General features: G+C 31.5%; 3 protein-coding genes across 3 annotated transcripts; 1 reads left to right on the top strand and 2 right to left on the bottom strand.

Annotated features, from left to right (window-relative positions):
- On the top strand, positions 1–3869 carry LOC120071909. The gene is made up of 7 exons (XM_039024327.1): positions 1–733; positions 1027–1112; positions 1983–2061; positions 2138–2197; positions 2353–2474; positions 2795–2866; positions 3432–3869. Exons 1-7 carry the CDS (start codon positions 371–373, stop codon positions 3532–3534), a joined length of 885 nt encoding a protein of 294 aa, XP_038880255.1. The 5' UTR covers positions 1–370; the 3' UTR covers positions 3535–3869.
- Positions 3870–5953: 2084 nt separating this feature from the next.
- LOC120071136 lies at positions 5954–10963 on the bottom strand. Its single transcript, XM_039023216.1, has 7 exons — positions 10630–10963; positions 10291–10423; positions 9994–10097; positions 9573–9744; positions 9328–9465; positions 8933–9188; positions 5954–8790 (listed from the first exon to the last, which is right to left on the bottom strand). Exons 1-7 carry the CDS (start codon positions 10659–10661, stop codon positions 6116–6118), a joined length of 3510 nt encoding a protein of 1169 aa, XP_038879144.1. The 5' UTR covers positions 10662–10963; the 3' UTR covers positions 5954–6115.
- Positions 10964–18634: 7671 nt separating this feature from the next.
- On the bottom strand, positions 18635–23116 carry LOC120070653. The gene is made up of 3 exons (XM_039022485.1): positions 22930–23116; positions 20690–20890; positions 18635–19105 (listed from the first exon to the last, which is right to left on the bottom strand). Exons 2-3 carry the CDS (start codon positions 20869–20871, stop codon positions 18919–18921), a joined length of 369 nt encoding a protein of 122 aa, XP_038878413.1. The 5' UTR covers positions 20872–20890; positions 22930–23116; the 3' UTR covers positions 18635–18918.
- Between the last annotated feature and the right edge of the window lie 611 nt (positions 23117–23727).

Here is a 23727-nt window from a genome sequence, read left to right as displayed (position 1 = left end):
TTTTTTTCCCAGTTTATCCTCATCTCTATTTATCTCGCTCGCTCTCGCTCCTGTTATTACTTTGGGTTGATTATTTTCTCCCAACTCTCTAATTTCTCTCGCTCTTTGCTCAGAGTAGCAGGAGTCCATACTTCAATTATCCTGGTTTTCTTTATGCTCTTCCGGACTTTTAAGCACAGAAATTTGAACACCAAGCCTGTTAAAAGCGAGAGCTAAATCGTTATTTGGATACCCAAATCAGCAGCATCGCTTGCAGGTTGATTTCCAGTTCATTCCAACTTCCATTTCTTTCCAGATTAGAAGAACATTTGATCTTCAACTTTCTATCGTTCAAGGTTTTCAATCTCCACCATCGCTTCCACCGAACGAAATGATTGTCTTGCCATTCTACAACTCTATTCTCCCCTCGCTTCGTCTTCCCGTCACAACAATTGACGCTAAAATTTCCCGCCCAACCAACCATTTCTTCTCTCCATCTTCGATCTCTAGACCCCTTCCTCGGAGTTTTCTAACCACAGCTACCCGCGACCAAAAATCGGAAATCCAGAATTTCCCCTCCACTGAAATCGAGGCGGTGGATGAAGAACGCGAAGATTACGACGATGGAGACGACAGATTTTGGAGTGAGAGTGGATTTAGAGGAAGAGAAGGGGAAAAAGACTACGATCGAGACCCTGAATTCGCTGAAATTATCGGAGCTAGTCTTGATGATCCAGAGAAAGCTCGGTCCAAAGTAAAGCTTTCTTATCTCTTCCCCGTCAATCACCTTTTCACTTTTGTTTTCTATTATCCCATTGTGGGTTTATCAACGAACTAATAAGTGGAGATTTTATACTTCAAATTCTTGCTACCGCTTAATAGAAATCATCTGTTTATTGGGTCATCTGTTTATGTATTTGGTTCGTTTTAGGAGTGCAAATATGATGGCCTAAGTTGAAATGTCTGGATAAACATGTAGATTGTTTATTAGAAGCGTTCTCGTTTTCAGCTCTCGGTGTTTTAACTTGTACGAGGTCCAAATTGCAGATGGAAGAGAGGCTGAGGAAGAAAAGAAACAAGATTTTGCAGCCAAAGACGGGATCAGGCGTTCCAATAAAAGTTACATTCAATAAGTAAGATTAGTTTTACGACTTGAATTGACGGATTGTCCAATGAAATCAAGTGCGAACTCTCATTTCATATTTTATTGAAGCAACCGCTCAACTTGCTTTTCCATCGCACATTTATTTTTGGATTTCAGTCATTTTTTAAACAAAAAAGTTTCAGACATGCTTCATTTTATTATGAGAATAAATCCTACGACTTATAGTCCTACAAAAAGTTTCGACATGTTTCATTGGTACAGTACTAGATTTAGCTTTTCGTAGGCAAAATGCTTAATATTTACAACACTAAAATGGTTAAAGGTCAAGATACTGCGGGACAAGAAATTAATGTAACTTGTAATCTATGGATGAATGCATTTCATCTGACTAATGCCTGAGGCAGTAAAACAGAGAACTCTAATGTTGGACTATCTATACAGCCACGATTTCATAAATGCATATGGTTTCTCCTTGGTTTGCACTAGAGTTGGGAGCTAAATTCTAATTTAGGAAGTTTTTTCTTAGGCAACAAGCATATATAAACTGTAGTTTATGACCCATTTTGTATGCATAGCAATTGCACCACAAATAGTTTTGGTATATTTCTGATAACTGAGAATTTTATTGCTTCGTGTATGCTGAATCCTGGCTGTATGAACCGATAGAATACATGAATATTTCCCAGTTATATTCCCACGTACGTCACATCCATTATCTCTTTAATCTTTAGAACATAGTTGAGAATAAAAATAATTTGTAACATTTTTGCATTTGAGTCTTCTTTTCTTTTTCTTCTCTATATATGAGAATGTTCTGTTAAATGTTTGTCGTCTAACATAATTGTGCATGACATTCTCCCCATTCCATTACATATATAAGTTTTCATGTTTCTTCCAGATTTGATTTCTCAAACTCGTATATATGGTTTGAATTCTACAACACTCCATTGGCAAAAGATATCACCTTAATTTGTGATGTAAGTTTTTGTTCCTGTTATGTTACCTTCTGCCTAGAGAACTTCAGTGAATTAGATTTATTATCTTTGTTCACAGACCATAAGGTCATGGCACGTCATTGGACGCCTTGGTGGATGCAATTCAATGAATATGCAGGTAAACTCCAATATCCCTAATCTAAATTTCGCCGTATATGTTCTTTAGCTATGCCCTGTTTCAAGTTAGTAAAAGGGTTTGCCTGATTTTGTTTGGAAGATCATCAAACTTTATGAATCACATTGGTTGTCGTTCATTTAAGTTCATCTCTACAGCTCTCTCAATCTCCTTTGGATAAACGACCAAGTTATGATGCTATTCAGGGAGCTAATGTTACCCCAACCACATTTTATAACATTGGGGATTTTGAGGTTCAGGACAACTTGGCTCGTATATGGTAATATCTCTCAATCTAATTTCCTTGATGTCGTGGTCCAGCTCTAGTGTTTTTCCTCCTTCAGACATTGTTTTCTTAATGCATTTTTTGGAGTGATTTTGAAATAGTGAAAACCACTTTTGTCGTATTTAAAATCACTCCAAAACCTACTTTTAATCACTCAAAATCAATTCAGTGTTTAACTTTACTCTTTTCAATGTATTTTTCATGCTACTAAAATTGATTTTGAATGATTAAAAGGTGTTCTTTGTTACTAGGAAAGAGCTAAAGATGCCAGTGTTCACATTCTTTCTCATTTATCTGCTTTACTTTATGCACAGGGTTGATATTGGGACCAGCGAGCCGTTGCTTCTAGATATTTTGATAAATGCACTAACCCAGATAAGCTCCGAGTAAGTTCCTACTACACTTCTTACCAATGTTTTCTTGCCCAAATTTAGTTTCCATTTAAATACTTTTGCTCATCTGCTGCCTGTGAAGTATGTAATAGAATCACTAGATTTTCACCCACTTAGAATATGATGGAGTTATTACGACCTTACTTGAGTAGGAGCTGTTCTATAGGTTGTACAACTGTGTCCTTGAGTTCTAAAGAACATGTTGGAGCGATTATAAAATTGTTAGAAATCACTTTTGACGTATTCCTAATAACTCTAAAACACACCTTTAATAGCTCAAAATTAATTTAATATTTAATTTTACATTTTTAAATGCAATTTTCATATCATACAAATTGGTTTTGAATTATTAAAAGCATGTTTTAGAGTGATTTCCAAAATGACAACGGTGATTTTAACCCTTTTAAAGCCACTCCCAAACATGCACTTACATCAATTCTTTTGATCTGGATTTTGCATTTCTTCTAATGCTTATGCACTCTCTTATACTCATATGAGCTCTTTATGGATATTGGGTTTAACATTTACTTTCCTAACGTTTGTTTATGTTACAAATCAGCTATGTTGGAATCAAACAATTGGTATTTGGTGGATCTGAGTTTGAAAATTGGAAAGAGGATTTGACATCAGAAGATGCTGGTTACAGCACTCACAAAATATAGTGAACTTCCTTACTATCTTATGAATGCTTCCGTTGATGAAGAGGAAATGTGGGGAGATATTATGATGAATAAACTGAGATTGTATGGGAATTTCCTCTGTTTGTCAAGGATAGGAATGAATCACATCATTGTTAGCTAGTCTCTAGGAAAGTAGTAAGAAGCTTTTTGCAATTTTGTAGTAATGAAGGAGAGAAATTAACCCAAAATTTGTATATTATGCCTTATAGTATGGTTGATAGTATTCCAATGTTGGCTCACTATTTGTTCCCCAATTCATGCACGATGATTTGGAAACAAGAATTATATTTCAATAGTGATTTCTAGAATTTGAGTTATACCCACACAAAAATTCTTTACTATCCATGAGCTATAGAGCGAACAACATGGATGGTCTATTACTTACGGAAGAAACTTTACTACAGAGAAGATTGAAGAATGGATAGTCTCATTGAGGTCCATATTACCATACAAAAGGATAGATGTGTCTAGAATCTTGAAGCAAAGGGTGCCTTCTCAAAAAAATCATTGCCCCTCAATATGGGAATTAACCCGAAAGCTCCTTTACATTCTCTTCATTAAGCAATTTGCGATAAATTGTAGCGACTCCTCCTTCACATGACTCTTTTCCCACACTGTTGTGTCATTTGCCATGCCGCCCATGAGACGATGGGTCACCTTTTTATTGTTTTGCGTTTTTGCAAAGTAGTTTTGGAAGGAGTTATCTCTCCTTCGGATGGTTCACCGCACTCTCTAATGAGCATATTACCCTTCTCACATACTCTCATTGGCCATCCATTTATTGATGAGAAGGGGATTATCTAGATGGATTTGTTCCCAGCTTTCTTATGGATTACTCAGAACGAAAGGAACAATCACCCATTGCTAATATTTTTTTTTTTTAAAAAAAAAAAAATCATTTGACCACTTAATTTTCTAGTTTCTTACCGACAATATCAATGGTTCAAAGAGCTTGATCAAAATTTTGCCATATCTACAACTTTTTTGCATTGTGTTATATCTATTAATATTTTAGATCTAATTGTTATATTTGCATCTTCTCACAACTTTTTAACATTCACGTCAATTTGGTGAAATTGGTGAAATTTGATACAATTTAACATGTTGATCTCCACAAGACGAGACTGGAGATGTCGGATCAGGGCGGGATTCCCTACGGGGAATTTGCAGGGATCGGATTCCCCACGGGGAATTTTTTCGTTACTTTTTTTTTAAAAAAAAACAATTAATTTAAATTACTATTGTGAAGAAATTTTAATTAAATAATTAATTTTATCATTAAATTGTTTATCATGATTACTTGGTTAGTTTTGAATGATAATTTGAATTTAAAAATAAATTACTCAAATTTTGGACTAGAAAGCTAATTAATTTTTTTAGTAGAAAGAAATAAATATAAATCAAATTATTCACCTATATAATCTAAATTTAAACATTCAATTTAAATATATTCATTATTTTTCTCAATAAATAATCAAATTTGAAATTTAAATGTAATATTTATATAATAATAATATACTAGCTAATTGAGACACCATTTTGTCCATTTAACTGCAGATAAGTATTATTTTTATTGTCTACATTAATCATTTGTGAAAGTTTAGTTTGAATTTTAATGAAGAAACTCCAAGTTTAAGACTTCTCAACCTCTAAATTTACGAGTATAGATTGACTTTTTTCCGATGATAAAATCACCTAATTACAGTTTGTTTTTCTTTACTAATCGAACGAATTCATACCATTTCTTTCTCATGAAGAAAATGCTCAAGATTCTTCCTGAAGAAAGACCGGAGCAGGAAAAGAGCACTTGTAGAGAGAATGGAAAACCTAGGCCTTGAAGACATTCTTTCAAATGAATAGTTCCTATGATTTCTAAATAGAATTTGAACTTATGACCTTTTAGTAATTGCCCTTTAATCAACTAATTTAAATTGATTTGAACTTATGACCTTTAAGGGATGGCACTTTAACCAACAAATGACAAGTTCTTTCATGAAAATTCTTCTACCATACGAATATCTACCTTCTGAAGTAAACTCTTCTATCATTTTGGGGGCTTGGATCCTATCATCTTGTTTGGTATACTCCTTTGGCATCAAATATGGGAGTCATCCATACTTCTCTTTTTATGGACCACTCTTTTTGAAAGGAAAAGGAGAGCTTGTGTCTTAAGCCTGTCAGGGCCTTTTTCTGGTCATTAGGGACTCAAAGTAACAATCAGATTTTCAACAACACATCTCCCGTTTTTTAGTAGATCCTAAGAATTGGTTCTTTTGCTAGCTTTATTGTGGTGTAGATACTTATTTTCTCCATTTACAAATTTATCGCTTACCTGACCTTTTGGCTAATTGGTTCTTTTACTGAATGTTTTTTCCTAAACTACAAATTATTAGTCGAAGTGTCAGAAAACTGTATCCTTTAACCTGCACATCTGATGTATCCTTCAGTGTTTGAATCATGAATAAGAACTATCTAACAAAAAACCATGGACTAATTAAAATAATAAATCAAAAAATATACTTATGTGTATGTATAAGTATAAATCAATGCCAAGGAACTGGATTTACTTGGGATTTTGTCGAAGAGAGAGGAAGTGAGCTGCAAAGTTATCGTAGTCGGGAAGCTTTGGGTGAACGTGACTAGCTTTCTCAACTGCCTTATTCTTCTCCTTTTTCGGACTCTCAGGGTTGCCTCGTGTTGCTAATTTTGGTGAAGGATTGGATGGCAATTCCTTTGTAGAAGATTTTAATCTTTCTTCATGGAAAGACCTTTTAGTTTCAGGAATCGGTTTGGAAGGTTTCGTCGATTGAGGCTGCTCTAAGTTACATGATTCAGCCCGAGCTTTTACTGAAGCTGCAGTTGTCTCTCTTGAAAAAGAAGAAAACTTTGAACTCTCAAAATTGTCTGGCCTATCTAACTCTGGAGGATAAATGTGGTGTTGTTCCTGTGCAGAAGATTTTAACCTTTCCTCAATATAGGACCTCTTAGTTTCATGAGTTTGCTTGAAAGGTTTAGATGATTGAGGCTGCTCTGAAGTTTCCAAGCGATCAGAGTATCTTGTTCCAGTTTTTGCCTTTAATGGTGATGCGGATGCATAGAAACTAGTTGAAGCTTTTCTCTCAGTTCTATCCTCATGACTCGTGGGCATCCCGTATGAGTCCTCTAACTGTGGACTTGGACTTTTAGGAGATGCTTTGGTCCGTCTAGAAAGTCCAATAACTCGACGAGGACTGTTTTTCATATTTTGACTATGTGAATCTTCCTCAGAATCATCGTCATTGTAGAAACCAGGATACTTAACTGCAACTCTTGTTGGGGCTGGCATCTTCGAGACTTCATGAACCACTTTATTGTTCTGCGACTCTTGATCACTTCTGAGAGTATAATCCGAGAACTTTTCCTTCGAATCGTCAAGATTGGAATTAAAGCTATTAAGCTTGGCTCGTGATCTCTTCTCTTTAACTGGTTTTTCTTCTACACTTCTATCATATATATCTTCACTGGAAGCATTTGATCTAAACGAAGTCCTAGCTGTGGAAGAAGAAACGGAGGTAGACTGCTCAGTTTTTGAGGCATCGTTTTCATATGCTTGTTTTGATGGTAAGTCATTTTTTGATGAATTATTTGCATATGGAAGCTTATTACTCTTTTGGTTTCTTCGGCCACCCTTCAGTTTCCCAAAATTCAAACCACTATAGCCTTCTGAAGTCGATTCCTCTACAATATCAGGAGAACTTGGTGGGCTGTCATTCTTCTTCAATTCATGCACAGGGTTTAGCTCAGAAGAGAGCTGCCGGGATGGCATGCTACTATTCTCCTCATCTGAAGATCCAGATAATCCATGAGTAATGTTTCGAGTGCATTCCGATTTTTCAGAGTACAAATCCTGCTTCTTGGAGAATTCACTAGAGTCTTCTTTACTAATGAGCTCAGATTCTTTCGACTCTTCCTCACTTTCAGAACTAGGTCCATCTGAATGGTCAAAAGTTGCCGGCAACAAGTCATCAGACTGGGAAGGATCCTCAAAACTTCCTATATTTTCAGCAAACAAAGAAGTACGATCAAAATTTTGCGAGTGTGAAACAGCCTTCTCAGGAGAATCATCCTTGTTTTGGTTGAAGATCCAAGTATCATCTGTTGATGAATTTATTAGCACCTTCCCCTTAGGCAATGAAAGTTCCGGAATTGATTCTCTTCTCTGGAAATCGTAGTCTGGAAGATAATCATCATCTTGACCATAATCATCAAAGACCACACTGGCATGATCATTAAAACTCGTATCAACAGTACTTTCACTGTCATTTGGTTTATCCATGGCAAAAGGGTTCTCATAGGCATCATTCCCCAACTTCTCATGGGAAGGCACTTTAATTGAATCATTTTCAATCCTCATATCCCCATAGGAACTAGTTCTGTCAAAACCCGTACCAAACGGCTTATCGCTAACATATTCTACATCAAAGTTTTTGGGTTGTTTCTCCATGTGGGTACTACCAAGAGAGCCACTAAACTCAGGTTCAGTTGGGTTCTTGAGAGAGTATCTGTCTGATTCATTAAAATCAGTGACGGATGCATTAGAATCAAAGTTTCTGGGTTGTTCATCCACACTATCAAGAGAGCCACTGAACACAGGTTCGGACAAATTCTTGAAAGAGCATCTATCTGCAGCATTGAAACTGGCCACAGACGTGTCTGCATCTTGTTTTCTGGGTTGTTTCTCCACAGTGGCACTACTACCAAGGGAATCACTAAACCTAGGTTCGGATGAGTTCTTGAAAGAGTATCTGTCTGCTGCATTGAAATTGGTCGCAGATGTGTTAACATCATTGTTACTAGCACTCAAAGACGGATAACTAAAATTCTTGGAATCATCCCCCATGTATCTTCTTGTGTCATCATCTCTCGAATTATCATCCGTTGTAGAACTTTTACAAGGGGCTCTGACGTCTTGGTCTTTAGGAAGCTGTTGATCTTGCAAATGTACACTAGCGTATCCTTGAGGTCCTTCTGCCCTTAAATTACAAGACGAAGAATGTTGGAACTCTGAAGAGGATGGTTGGGATATGTTTCCACGACTAGAAAGTTCTGCAGCAGCTCGAGCAGCGAGGCTTGCTAGTTCCGCAGATTCAGCAGCTGCCTTTGCAGCGGAGGTAGCATCTTTAAAATCCATACTCCATTGCTGCCTACTCGAAGAATAATTAATTTGTTCACCAGAATTTGAGTGCCTATGCGTCCCCTCTGCATTAATTTATGCATATCACAGGCTTCAGTATATATTCAACGATTGCAAATCCAAGCAAAAGTAACTATCTTCAATATGTATGTGCTCATAGAGAGGAAAGAAATTAAGATGATTAAATCAAAAATATTTTTCACGTACGAGAAGATGTTTCTGAATTATGATGGCCAGTGATGTTTCTTTGATTGGCATCGACATGAGCAAAGTTGGATTGCTGGGAATGATGTTTTGATCTCAAACTGTGCTCGGGGGATTTTTCAGGTATATGAGGCCTTTCATTAAATTTGAATGGAACGTGTATTCTAGAAGATTCTTTGTTATTGTGATCAAATGAGGATGGGCCACCAATAGACTCCATCTGTATTTGATTAGACTTCCCAAAAGTATTTGGTCCATTCTGCTCAACAAAGTTCATAACTAGTATTAATAAAACAGAAATTCAACACTAAAATAAATAATTCAGCCAAGTCTTCATTTCCTGGTAAAAATCACTTTGAGCATTAAAGGAAATAATTTTTATGAAAACTAAAATTTACCAAGAAGTCAGCCGGAGGGTTGATGTTGTCACCAAAGGATTTGGGGTCCCATTTGATGTTATACTCCTCAGCAATTGCAGTCAAGATTTTAATTTTGCTCTGCCCATCAGGTGCTTTGGCAGATAGTTTTTCGACTAACTGGAAAGTTGTAAAAATGGAAAGGAAAGTCAATGAAACTGAGTTATTTTCACAGAAAGAATCCACACTTCCCAAGCTTATCAACGCAAAACAGCTAACACGTTTACCATACGATTCACTCCACACTCTGGGCGTAGCTCCACTGCGGCTGAGACGAATTCTTTTCCATATTTTGATTTAAAGTGTTTACGAACATCCATGAGCTCGGGAATATCTGCACATCTGGGCGATGCAAATATAACACTTGAAACTGCTTCCTTCAAATCGATGGGACAATTTCTGAACATGAAAACATAGATGGAATTAATAATTGTACGTGAAAGAATTTTTCATTCTTTGGAAATTACTGCTTATGTTCAGAAATCAGAAGTTAACACATACAACACTAGGGGAAGTTTTGCTTTAAGAGAAACCAAAACTCATATGAAATCAAATACAAAGGCACATTCTGAAATCAAAGTATATCATATAAGAAAAAGATAAGAAGAAATCAACAAAAAGAACTTCGATGAAAAGAGATTGACATACTTTTGTGACTCGATCATTGGCATGCGCGCCACAATTAGCTCGCAAAATATTTCAATGAGTTCATAAGCTTCTTTCGATTTCTCCTCCCTAACAAAGTGTTCAACCTGAAATAAGATTAAAATATAAATTCTTCAGGAAAAGGAGATTTGAGCAAAGATCATCGAATTAAAGCGTAAATCATACAGCAACGATAAATTTCATCTACCGATATGACATTAGGTCTCAAAAACATGGTGGCTCGATAAAGACACAAATAAATACAATCAATTCCTGAGACGAAGAATAACATTACAGTACCCGAATTCTAGCAGTCTGATCCTGTCCAGCCTCAAGCAACTTAGCCAAATCTCCCTTCAGCTGCTTGATTTGAACATCTTTCTTATTCCTCAAAAGCTTAATCCGCGAAACCGCTAACTTGAGCGACGTCTTACTGCACCGAGCCAATTAAATTCAATTCAAATGAAAAACAAATTTGCATAAAATTCGATCAATTGATCGAACAGAAAAGCCAAAAAAATCCAAAAAAAAAATCGAAAATTATAAGGAAACAAACCAAAATCCAAGCAATTAGTTGAACAATCTCATTCTCAACAACGAATAGAAACAAAAAAAATAATCAGGCAATAAAAAACCAACCATTTAGCAGGCTTGAAGCTCTTGTGCAGCATCGTAGCAGGAATTCAAAACCAGATCTCAACGCGGCAACAAAAAACACCTTCAACCGACGGGACAAACAAAAATCCTTCAACTGAAAAACTTTTTCCTAACAAGAATCCTTTCTACAAAGGATATGAAATTGAATTGTGTAGAAGAAGAAGAAGAAGAAGAAGAAGAAGAAGAAGAAGAAAAATCTGTATGATTGAAGAAGATATAGTAATGGAGATTAGAGTGAAAAGAAGAAATGGAGGGCAATGAATCAGGAGGAAGGTCGGAGCGAAGAAAGAGCAACTGAAAAGGACTTTCTTTTACGTGTACCGATCATCAACTTTATTATTTTTTTATATTATTATTATTATTGAAAGATATCTTTTTAATCTAGGTCTTGGGTTTAGTTTTTATTTAGTTATCAAATTTTAAAATATTATACATTTAGTTCTTAAATTTTAAATTTATTCTCAATTTAATCTCTAGATTTCAAAATAATATAATTTTACTTTTAATATTTGAGTTTTGTTTCAATTGGTCTCTATGTTTCAAAATTTACATTTTTATTCTCAACTTTTCACCAAATAATGAATCACATTCTGTGTTTAGAGTTATTTTATGTTAATAAACTAAAAATCGTTAAAAGAATTATAATTATTTAAGTTTCGCTATTTTCGTCACTTTTAAAATTAAATTTAAAATTTTACTTTATAATTATTTTTAATTAATTAACCGAAATTAAGGTAGCGAATATTTTAATAAAAAAATTAAGATAATATCTGGAAATACAATAACCAAATTAAAACATCTCAAAGGTAAATTTGTAATATTTTAAAATTTAAGGACTAAATTAAAACGAGATTCAAAATTTAATGATTAAATATATAGCATTTTAAAATCTAAGTATCAAATAGAAATTTGAACTAAAATATGTAGAAAAAAAAAGTGATAATTTATTATTCCTTTATAATTTTTATTTGTAATAACCGATGAAAATTGGGAAAAACAAGGTGCGGGAAGGTTCAAGGTAACCCACCAATCATGGATAGCTGACTTTTTTTTTCTTTTTTCTTTTTTTTTCCCCTTATTTTTGCCTTATTGACCAAATCACGCTTTCTCAATTTCCTTTTCGAATTACGAATAATTGCAATTTTCAAATGCCAAGGGTTAGTTTGAGAACCCTACTTTAAAAAAATAATTAAAAAAAGTAAGTTAAAAACTTAAAATTAATATGGTGTAAATTTATTCCGCTAATATTTCATTGAAATTACTTATATAATAAAAATAATTTTTATGTAAGAAAATATAATACGTAAATATGTTTCTAAAATTATCGATGTAGTAGGAATTTAATGTATATTCTTTGAAAGACGAACATTCCTTAATCTATTTGGTGCAGCCCTTTGTTTTTTAGTTGGTAATATTTTAATAAAATTGTTGTACTTTATGTATAATGGCGAAAGTAAACATGATTTTGGTTATTTTTGTTCTGATACTCTATATCTAAATTGTTATAAGATATTCATTCAAAAATGATAAATTACAAATTTATGGTCCATTTGCATTAACTTTAAGAAAAAAGTTCTTTAAAAAATTTATTTTTATTTAAACATTTTTTTTTATAAAAATCGATCAAAATATCCCTGAAAAACAATTTTGAATGCTAGCTAAACACTCAAATTTCTTTTAAAGTACTTATCTTTTAAATTAAACATTTAAAAATGTATTCTGAACATACTCTTAATCTTTAAATCTTCGCATTTGTAACTATTTGATTAGAACTTTTAATTTTGTGCATAATAAGTTCCTAAATTTTAAAGTTTAAGAACTTTGTGATTTATTTAATATTTAAAAAGATAATTGATAATTGACCAATTAGATATACTATGTCTATTGCACCATTAAATTTCAATTTTATTTTTAGTAAAAATGTGAACTCTTAATATNATTAAATATTTTATGGATTTATATTGGATACAAAATTGAAAGTTTAAAAATCTATTTGATTTTTTTTTTTAATTCATAAATTCAATGCACTTAAAATCGAAAGTTTGAGCATCTTAAACAAGTTTTAGAGACCAATCTAACACAAAATTGAAAGTTTATGTTTTATTAAACACTTTAGAAATTTTATGGACCAAATAGATATAAATATGAAACTTTGCGTTAAACTAACTTGTAGTTAGCATAAAATATATGAAAAAAAAAATTTAAACCCCTAAATTTTAGCGGTTGTATAAATGTAAACCCTGGATTAATAATTGTAACTTAAACTATAAACTTTTTTTAAGTTTATCAATTTACACCATCCAATATGTTTGGTTTGAAAATCCTCATTAAATGTAATAATTGTATTAAGCCCTAACTTTTTACAAATAAATCAATTTAAGACTATTTAGACAAATTTCCTTTAAAAATAATCCATTTATTTGTTTTAATCATCTATTTTGTAAAACTAGCATTTAAAAAATTCTACACGTTTGATAATTAATAAGTTTCACATGATAATGGTCGAAACAAATATTGAGGCATGATTTAAATTGATACAATTTCATAGTTTAAATTCATATATCCCAAATTTAAGAGTATAAATTGATATCTGCCCTAAAATAGTTTATATTAAAATTAATCTTTTTGAAATTTTAAATTGTATGATAAAATATTAGAGAAAACAAAATGTTTTATAACTAATCCAATTTAGGTTACATTTGACATTGGGTCAATCGTGTCAAAAGTCATTTGAAAAAAAAAAATCCATTTTTTTACCTTTGATAAAAATAAAAAAAAATTAATTAAACCTATTAAAATCACTTTTTTTCTTAAAAAAAAAAGTTAATTTAGTAGAATTTTTAAAGAATATTCATTTTATATATTTATCTATTTCTCATCTAATCAAATCTATTTTCTATTTTTTATGAGTTAAATCCATATTTTTTAAAAACAAAGTATACCATATTAATTTTTTTAAAATAAAGCTATTTCTTTTAATACCTAAAAATTAATCTATAACAAACAAACTAAACAATTATTTAAAATTTTAAATTACAAAAAAAAGTTCAATTTTTTTTATTATAAATCTATTTTAGTTATTGTAGATGTTTTTGTATTTATTTACTAAATCCTGAAATTTATTAAACAAAGTTACAACAATTCCAAATGAAACCTTAATTATTAGCCATTATTGAGTTGAATGATTAGAGATTTGATACACTGTTATAAAGTTAATTAGGCATTGACCATTAGAGATTCCATACACAATAAAAAACTATAGATTTGGTACAAAATTTGTCCATTCAAGATCTGATACATATTCTGGTCTTATTTTAATTCCTATATTTTTCAAATGTGTAAATTTCATATATTTTCAATAAATAGATGGTTAGTTCGGAGTTGACCCCCGAATCTTTTGCTTCTCCGATCTGCATTGGCAAAAAAATAATATTAATTTCCTTTCAAGAAAATGAACAAGTATTTCACAAAAAAATTATAATGGAGATATATATATAACTATAAATTGACTAAAAATTGTATGTAAGGTTTATTGAAAGTTTTAAAACTAAATTTGAATATTTAACAATCACAAAATTAGTGGTTAAAATGATATAATTTGGGTTCTTAATGATCCTAATGCTAACTTCGTTTGAAACAAAGAATATGGTGAATATGGTGAATGCTATTATTGCACTCGCTTAATGAAGTTTCTTTTGGTTTTTGTAAACGTTCTTGTAATTTTGCCGTCCATTCTCTAGTCGTGTGTGCATATGTGGGCCTTTTTTTTATGTTATTTTATTTTATCTTTGGGGTCCTTCTTTTGAAGAGGAAAGTCGTAGGGTCTCGTTGTTTATGTGTCATCTAATTTTTTATAAGAATTTTTATTGGGGTTAGTTTCTGACTTTAATGAAGTTTATTTTTTTTTTTAAAAAAATGATATTTTAATTTCATTTAATTTAGTCTCAATCTTGTTTGGATCCCAACCGTTTCTCATAAACTGAATAATACAAGAAGTAAAGAACTGGCCAACAACTTTCTGCCTCTATTTTAACTACATTTTAATTGGTTTTCCTTTTTAATTAATGACATCATGAAGATGGGGAAAGTGACGCCTATATATATATATTAAATGATAAAGACCCTTTAAAAATATCACATTCAAATGTTTGATGGAAATAAAAATAAGAATTTAATTTTAGAATAGTCACAAAACAAGAACTTTTCTAATGTTTTAAAATTAAAATTAGGGTAGATGATTTTTTTTAATGTAGAATTACTTTTTAGAAGGCATACAATTTTAAATAAATAAATGGTGAGCACATTAGTAAATGCATGATAGTTCATATAATATTTATCAATCTATACTATCTCTACTATATTAAAAAGGAAAGAACCTTTCTCTCTCTATTTTTTTTTGTTAAATGTCAATTATACCCTTCCCATAAAATATGTGTGCTTTTTTCTTTTCTTATTTTTGTTTTCAACAAATTAACTTTGTAAATAGAGAGATCGCATGAGTGGAGGAGAGAGGAAAACAATATGAATATGAAGAGTGAAGCGAGGAGAGAGTGAAAAAGTAGCTTAACTATAAATTATATTTACACCCTTTTATAATTAAAAACAACTTTATTTGTACTCTTTGGAATTTTTGTTGATATTTTTAACTTTTCTTTCTCATTTTTATATTTTTCACATAAATACAATAACTGAAAAAAAATATTTGTGAATAAGTAATTTAATTTTATGTTCACATAATAACTAAATATTTTTTTAAATAAATAATAATCACACCTTTTTATTTGACGTGGAATCCTCTTGATGCATCCCTTCACATAAAAATTAAAATTCAAATAAACACGTCTCTTACAAATAGTATACAACCCTTCACATAATAACCAAATATTTTTTAAAGAATAAATACAAACTTTTCTGTTTTGTTTGGCCATTTCCATTTTAAGAAAGAGATTTTAATGTATCATATAGTTTTTATTTCTTTAGAAAGAGATTTCAATGTATCATATATATTTATAAAGTATAGAGTAATAAAAACAATTTCAATATATTTCAAAAGCATGATTTACCATTAATAAATACAAATGAATTTTCAACATTCATATTAAAATTTTAAAATATAAAATAAATAAAGAAATAAACTATAAATTTCATAAACGCAGACATTGCACGTGAATTATTATTAGTTTTATCTAAAGCTTAAGACTACTCTGGAGTAGGGGTGTTCAAAAAACCCGATGACCTGAAAAAACTGATCAATCCAACCCAACCCATGCGGTTTGGGTTGGGTTCAAATAAATGAAAATTTTATGGGTTGGGTTGGTTCATGGATTTACCTAATTTAATCCAAATCAACCCGAACGAAACTTGAATTTATTATTAACTTTAAAATATATTTTTTATTACTTATAACACAATTATTTATACATATATCAATTTTTAATTTTATTTAATTCTAATATGCCTTTGAAGCAACGAAAAAAGGAAGTGGCAAAGGGTCTTTTTCGTCTTTATGATGTATAGAATTGAGTTAGGATTCGACTTGGAGCGGCTCACCCCCCTTGCAACAGGTCTCAGATTACTTTCGAGTAGCAGACGTGAAGTGATCTTATGTTATTGATGGAGTAAATATGATTCTGATCAAATTATAATCATTTGAATCCTTTTCCAATCTTGGAGATATTGGAATCGATTTCCAGAACAATTCGGTTCATTCTTGACTATAGTCATTTTTGCAATAATATCTACGTTTACTATAATATATTATCAAAAAAGAGGAGATTGAGGTTGTCATTAATCAATATAGGTCATTTTAGTACGTAACTACCTTTATCTTGTCATCTTTATTTTTTTTGAATAGATTTAATTAATTCTACTAGCAACTCTTAAGAGATACTCTTTCTTTGCATTATAAAAAGAAATTTTCACTAATATAAATTTAAAATTGTAGTTGTTTAATCTAATTCAAATGTAATAGAAAATATTTTAAAATTTAGATTTTTATATTCTTTATATGTTATTTACTTCATTTATATAAATAATAAAATTTCATAATTAAATATGATCGATTTTAATCCGATAAACAAACCCTCAACAACTCCATATTTCTAAATATTTGGGGTTGGAGATTAACACCTTTATTAATAAGGCCGTTATTTTGATTGAAAATTACAAATATAAACACGATACAAATTAGATTCGGTTTTTAAAAAGTCTTTCAATCTAACTCAACCATGAACACTGGTAAAAAAAAATGGAGGAAAAGAAGGAAAGGCTCTACTAATGAATTATAGGTTGAAAAATGTTTTGATTTTTTTTTTTTTTTTTTTTTTTAAAAAGAAGGATTTAAAACAAAAACAAATAGAGGTACAAGAAAGCTTATTATTCATGAGCCAAGTTTTTATTATTTTTATTTTTTTAGTGCAATCAAGCTTATTATTTATAGAATTGAAAACATTGCAACAGAAAAAAACTGAAATAAAATATTAAGGCGGGGAAGTATTCGGCAATCGATGGTCAAAGCTTTGGAAGTCGTGTTATAAACTTACAAGGAGCAATTTCTATAACGCTTAAATAAATTACTTCCCCTGAAAATTTTCGCCCCTTGCCTTATTAAATTATTCTAGTATTCTATATTTTATCAAAATAATAATAATAATAATAATAGTAAAAATATTCTAGTATTCTATTGTTAAAAAAAGAAAAAACATTACTAGTAAGTTTAAAGGTTCAATCTTTCGTATCGTAGTTGTATTAAAAAAATATATTTTATTATAATTAACATTTTAAAAGAGGAAATTTCAAAAATTGAAAAATAAATAAAACTATTTACACAAAATAACAAAAATTTAATCTTATTTGATAGAGGATGATAGAAGTCTATCTATGTCTATCGGTAGCTGATAGAAGTCTATCTGTGGTTGATAGAAACGGATAGAAATATATGATTGATAGACGCGGATAGAAATCTATCAATTTCTTTTACTATTTCTATAAATAGTTTACCATTTTTTTCATCTATGAAAATTTCTTATTAGACATTTTTAGAAGTTCAAGGAACAAATCAATTTAAGGTTAAAATCCAGTTTGCATTCTCTTTAATTCTAAAAATTCAAAATTCAAATTTAGTCATCTCACTTATAAGTAATATTGAAATTTTAATGGGCAAAATTAGTAAAATAATAATAATAATTTGCACATAAAATTTTACATGCCCATGGAGTTGGGAAGTAAAAGTTAGTATGCATTCATTCTTGGTTCGGCACAAGGAATTTGTGAGTCCCAATATGGACCTAAAAAATTCACAACTTAAATTTTATAATTCCTTAAAGGGGCGTTTAGTGCGCAGAATTGAATTGAGTTGATAATTATTATAGGAAGAGAATAATTGAGATAATTGATGCGAATAACAAGATGAGAAATGTTAGTTAACACGAATAATGAGACAATAAACCTTTTTAATAATTGGTAAACCAAACGGTGGATGAATTATTTTTACACATCCAACCCAACTTGGGGGCCAAACACCTCCTAAAAGTCACTCTTCCACTTCTTGAAATTTCTGTCTACAGAGAAAGAAATTCCACATTTTCCCCCACGGTCAAGTTCGAGTATGAAATTACACATAACACCCAATCACAGGCAAGACATTACGTTGATTCTCTAATAATTATGTTGTTTCCTCACGTTCCTTTGTATTTTTCTCCTTTTTTAGAAAACACATTTGAACTCATATAATTAAAAAAAAAAAAAAAAAAAAAATATAACTTTCCTAAACATTTTTCAAGGCAAGGAAAAGTTTTTTCAAGTTTAACTTTTAAAATCCGCTAAAAAAAACTGAAAATAAAATAGATATCCAACAAGTCATTCGAATGGTACAAATGAAAATATAATATTTTTATGGAAGACTCTTAACAAGTCTTGTGCTACAAAAATTCAATAAATTTGTCTCAGTAGGTTGCCATCCATAAAAATATGAAAACAAGAGAGGGTATGATATGAACTCAATTGAAATTTATATCATGATTCAAGATAGAAACTCTGCAGGAAATTAAAGAAAGCAACAGCATAATTCTCCATCCAAGTTACTTTGGATACATGGATTATTAGTAAGTAAACTGATTTCCTCACCAAACACTAAGCTTCCAAAAATTGTTTCCAGGAAAACAACAAAATTTCATGCAGAATTCAAGTCATTCGAATGGTACAAACGATAACGATGCAGGAAAGCGAAGCTTAAGGATGAACTAAAGCCATGTTTTCCCAAAGTGAAAAACCTCAGACATAGTATCCGGTGAAAGTAAAACCCCTTCCCACAATTTCACCAGCACAAAACCATGCAAAGCACTCCAGACCAAATAGAGCAGCAATTCCTGCATCTTCAACCTTCAGTTCTTGTCTGTTCTTCCATAGTTGTTTTACGTAATCAAGTTCCTTATGGAATGACTCATATCTACCTGGAATACTGTATCGATAAGATGCATGTCAAAATGATATTCCTTTGGCCTCATGTTCCACACACAGAATCTGTTCATATTTCTTTAGATATAATATTATGAAAGAATATAGTTTCGCATGACAACAATAAAACAGGTTTTACACCATCGTGCACTGGAAGAAGTTGTATAGCTCAAATGAGAAGGATACATTTGAGTACCTCATATGTGAAAGGATGATTTCGAGTTGAGCTTATATATTGTGTTCAATTTAATGATTAAATTGTATAATATGTATGGTATTATAAAATATATTTAAAGAAAGTTCATAATAAATATAAATGTGAAGTTGTTATGAACTATGATACTTATTGTGCGTTTCTTCTGAAAGTACTGACATATATTTCTAAAATTATTAGAAGTGCTAGGACATCAGTGAGAACTCTAAATATTATCCTACACATAAAGTAAATCTATGAACTCAAATGTGAGAAGGATATATATATATATATATATTATTATGCAATATGCTGATGCTATAAATAATCGAAGAATCTTAAGGGGGCATTTGAGGCAAGGGTTATCATCAAAATATAATAATCACCTCTTGCTACAGTAAAAACTATTTTAAAACCTCCAATTAATTACAGTCAACATTATTTCTAAACCCTCATTTGCTATAGTATTTACTATTTGTTATGGCTTTTACTATTTAACATTTATATCTTTTTATTCATTGCTACAGTGTTTACTATTTCCTTCTCAAACTAAAATAATTTACACCTCAAACACATACTATTATAACCCAAATTAAAATAATCTAACCTCAAACACAAACTATCATAACCCAACTATAATAACCTAGGACTATAATAACTAATTCATTATCCCAAACGTCCCCTTACATACATGAATTTTGTAGTTTAGAACCAGCACTGCCATCACACATTCATTGGCCTATAAATCATTTAGGAAATATGTTAGGATCAATTGACTTATTTTTTTTTTCTCTACAACAGTTGACATAAACTCATAGAGGTCGCAGCACCATAAGTACCAACCAATATTTATATTAAGGGAAAAAAGACTTAAATGTTTCTTTATCAAAAAAAGAAAAAAACATAGGTACTAGCTCCAGCCAGTTTACCCAATGAAAACTTGCCATGTGGCAATTTTTTTTATAAAAAAAATTAATTAGTATTATTTTTTTGCTATGTTATAAAAAGGGGATGCATGATATATCCTGCACATAATCATTGCCCTAATATTAATGAAAAGTAAATTAAATTAAATGAGTAAAAAGGGACTCAACAAGCCAGAAACTACATTGATGAAAGGTTGAAGAGGAGGTTTATATTCATCCAATCAAATGGATTAGAAGAGTGATACCATATACGGAGAAGATAGAATAAAAAGCAGGAAAACATTTACAGACAAAATGAAATTAGAGAACACAAATGACTAAGCATAGAGGATATTTTCACCAACAGAACAAGAAAAACTCGATCCTGCATTATTATAGGAAGAATGGGTACTCTTTCCTAATTCCAAGAAGATGAAAACCAATAAAGTCAAACAATATGCCAATATAAAGAGAGCATAGAAACTATGACCTTGCAAGACGAGTGTAAAATAATTGCTTAGAAAGCTGATTGCATTTCTCCACTGTAGGTGGCTCCTGAATAAATTGTTTGTTTTGCTCCAATAATTGCTTGTAATAAGAACACCCATGCTTTAACACAAATTGTGATGCTTGAGTGGCCTTGGATTGTAACTGTGTCAACTTGGATGCCATTAGTTTAAAGTCTTATGCCCTGAAAATCAGTATACGAAAAATATGAGATGTTGTTACTGAAGAAGTCGAGGCTTCTGCTAGTTATGCTTCCTTTTCTTCAAATTGGGAAAGCCTTTTGTAGCTATCGTAGATTAATTATCTCTTTTGAAAATTTCATACATACATCAATGAAATTGTTTCTTTAAAAAAAAAGACTCGAGAACGTGGAAATGGTGTTTATAGAAAATCCTCATTAACTAAATCATGATATTACTTCATACATTTACAAATCTTTTATTTCCCAACAATACTCAACAAGCCCTCAAAATTCATTATTTCAAAACTTGGACTATGATTTGACATTTGGCATCATAACATTTTGGTCTTAAACCTAGGCCATATGAGATGACCACCATGTCCTTCCCAGGGTTTGGTCTCTATAAAATCAAACGTCAAATCTAATGATCATTTACTAAATGATTAACCACACGCACTGACTTAGATGAGTTATATCATGAATATTCTAGATAGTGTCTCCTGCCTGAAGTATTGAGTAGCTTTGACACCATAGTTTCAACATCAGGTAACTAAAACACTACGGATGCTAACAGACAACCAAAGTGGGAACTCAGTGAACTAGCAAGAAATGGTCCTGAATTACTGGTAAGAGGTACCACACGCCCAAATAGGAGGGATTCACAAGCCCAAGTTGGGATCACTAACAGTACAATGAAGAGGGCAGGTAGCTTTGGCCAGGCAGTCTACAAACCGAAAACTCCCTATCGAGGTTTTGATAACAAATGAAATGGAGCTCCACTCAGTATGCTCTGTACAAGCAAAAGAACTTATTGTATGCTAAAGTACTTTGATGGGATTGTCACCACGGACTATCTTAGTCATAGGCTCATAGCTAGTGGGTTTATTGGTGTAAATATAAATACAAATAGCACCGTTAGGGGGATCAAGGGGAGAAACGTAAAGGAATATCGAGTGAAGGATATGTGAGAGAGAGATAAACCCCTCAAAAGCTATAAACCTTAGTATTTTCCTTCCAAAAAATTGATCTACACTCTTGCATTTCTACGTCAATGTTGGTATAGGAAGGTAGTATCACCAAAAGAACAAAGGCAACAAAATTTGTTTAAAAAAATTAAACTGCATTGATGAAGCATTCAAAACCAAGAGAAGACGTTTTTGTTTTACTCATCAATGAATTGGAACTTTGTGGGAATAGAGCTGATGATGAGGCTCTTGTACATTGAAGTAGGCTCAAAAACTCACGCCTACTTGCTGAACTTGCAAAAAAAACCAAGATTAGCAAATAAGAGCTGCCTCAACTCATTCTTCCATCTTTCTTTTATATCCGTGAGTTTCCAAACCAACTCCTGACCCTATACATTTGGTTGCCAAAAAAACTAATAGGATATTAAATCTCAAGTAAGTGACACGTGCCTTTTAACTCATTCTCTCTGAGCTAATGATTATTTTGATGGCCCTATTAAGCCAAGCCATAGTGGTTCATTCTTTCCCAATTTTATTGGGGTAAAGATGTTGTGTGACAGCAGACCAAAGTTACAGAACAGTTCAAAGAGGTAACTATTACTCAGGCAAGCGTTAACAATAGCTGTCAGAACTTTTAGGAAGTACAACAAGACATGGAGAATCAGAAATATGTGCTATAGACTACTGCACTGACTGCAACTTTATGATGACGCAAAAAATAGAACCAGAACCAAAATCCTCGCAAAACAGACGCCAGATTCCGGCGTAAGATGTCTACTCCGTTGCAGAATCAAACAATCCAAGATAGCCAAAAAAAAAAAAATCCTAGTATTCAATGTCAAGCACCCCATGAACGTTCCCTAATTACTAAATCCTGAAAATCAAGACTACGAAGCCATGCCACCATTCAAAATTCAACAAATACAAAACACACCCAAAAATCCTTCAAACTAATTAAAAGATCTAACAACTACGAACCCGCAAGAGTACATCAGCAAAGAAGGAATTGAGATCTGACGAAAAAGTGGTTAAAAATACAAAATATAGAGAAGGAGAAGGGGAGTAGCAGAACTTTACCTTTGAATGTGTGATTGGGAAATGCAAAATCAAAGAAACGAAGAAGAAATCGAAAAAAGGCGAAGGAATGGAGTGAATTGGTGGCCGTTTCTTCCTTCTATGGCTAGCTTGTACAGCGGCGCCGCGAGCTATACGGAGTTCGTGAATGAGAGAAAATGGACAGGAAAAAAAAAAAAACGATTTTACACAGCAGGGCCGTTTCGAGAATTCCTCCTCCTTTTTCGTTCTTCCTTTTTTTTTTTTAAAAAAAAAACAAAAAACTTCAAGGACCTTTTTTCTTTTAAATGAAATATAATAAATACATCGCACTACTCAATGACCTTTTTTATTTGTATTTATTTTCACGTCTAAATTCTTAATTTTTGGAAAATATATCAATTTCAATCCTAAATTTTCAATTTGATTGGAGTGTCAATTGATACAATTATTTAAATCTAAAATCGATATAATATATCAAGTTTAAAGTTTAAATTGATAAAATTAGAGTTAAAATTAATACAAATCATCGGATAAAAATAAACTTTTTCATTGGTTTTTTGAGGGGTAATACCAATTTGAATTGTAAGTTTGCATAAGTATGTCAATTTACACTCTTTTAAATTCTGAATTTTGGAGTTGTTCAATTAAAATTTTGAACTACTAATTATATTTCTTTAAATTCTGAATCTTCGTAAATATATCAATTCACTGTCCATTAGGTATCGTATGGATAAATATCGTAGAATACATATAACTTTATTATTCAACCTCTAAATTTTTATAAGCGGATCAATTTAGGGTCTATTTAGATTGACTTTA

Source organism: Benincasa hispida, chromosome 2 (assembly GCF_009727055.1).
Source record: "Benincasa hispida cultivar B227 chromosome 2, ASM972705v1, whole genome shotgun sequence".
NCBI lineage: Eukaryota > Viridiplantae > Streptophyta > Magnoliopsida > Cucurbitales > Cucurbitaceae > Benincasa > Benincasa hispida.
Note: the sequence above shows the minus strand (reverse complement) of the source record. Positions and strands in the feature narration are given on the sequence as shown.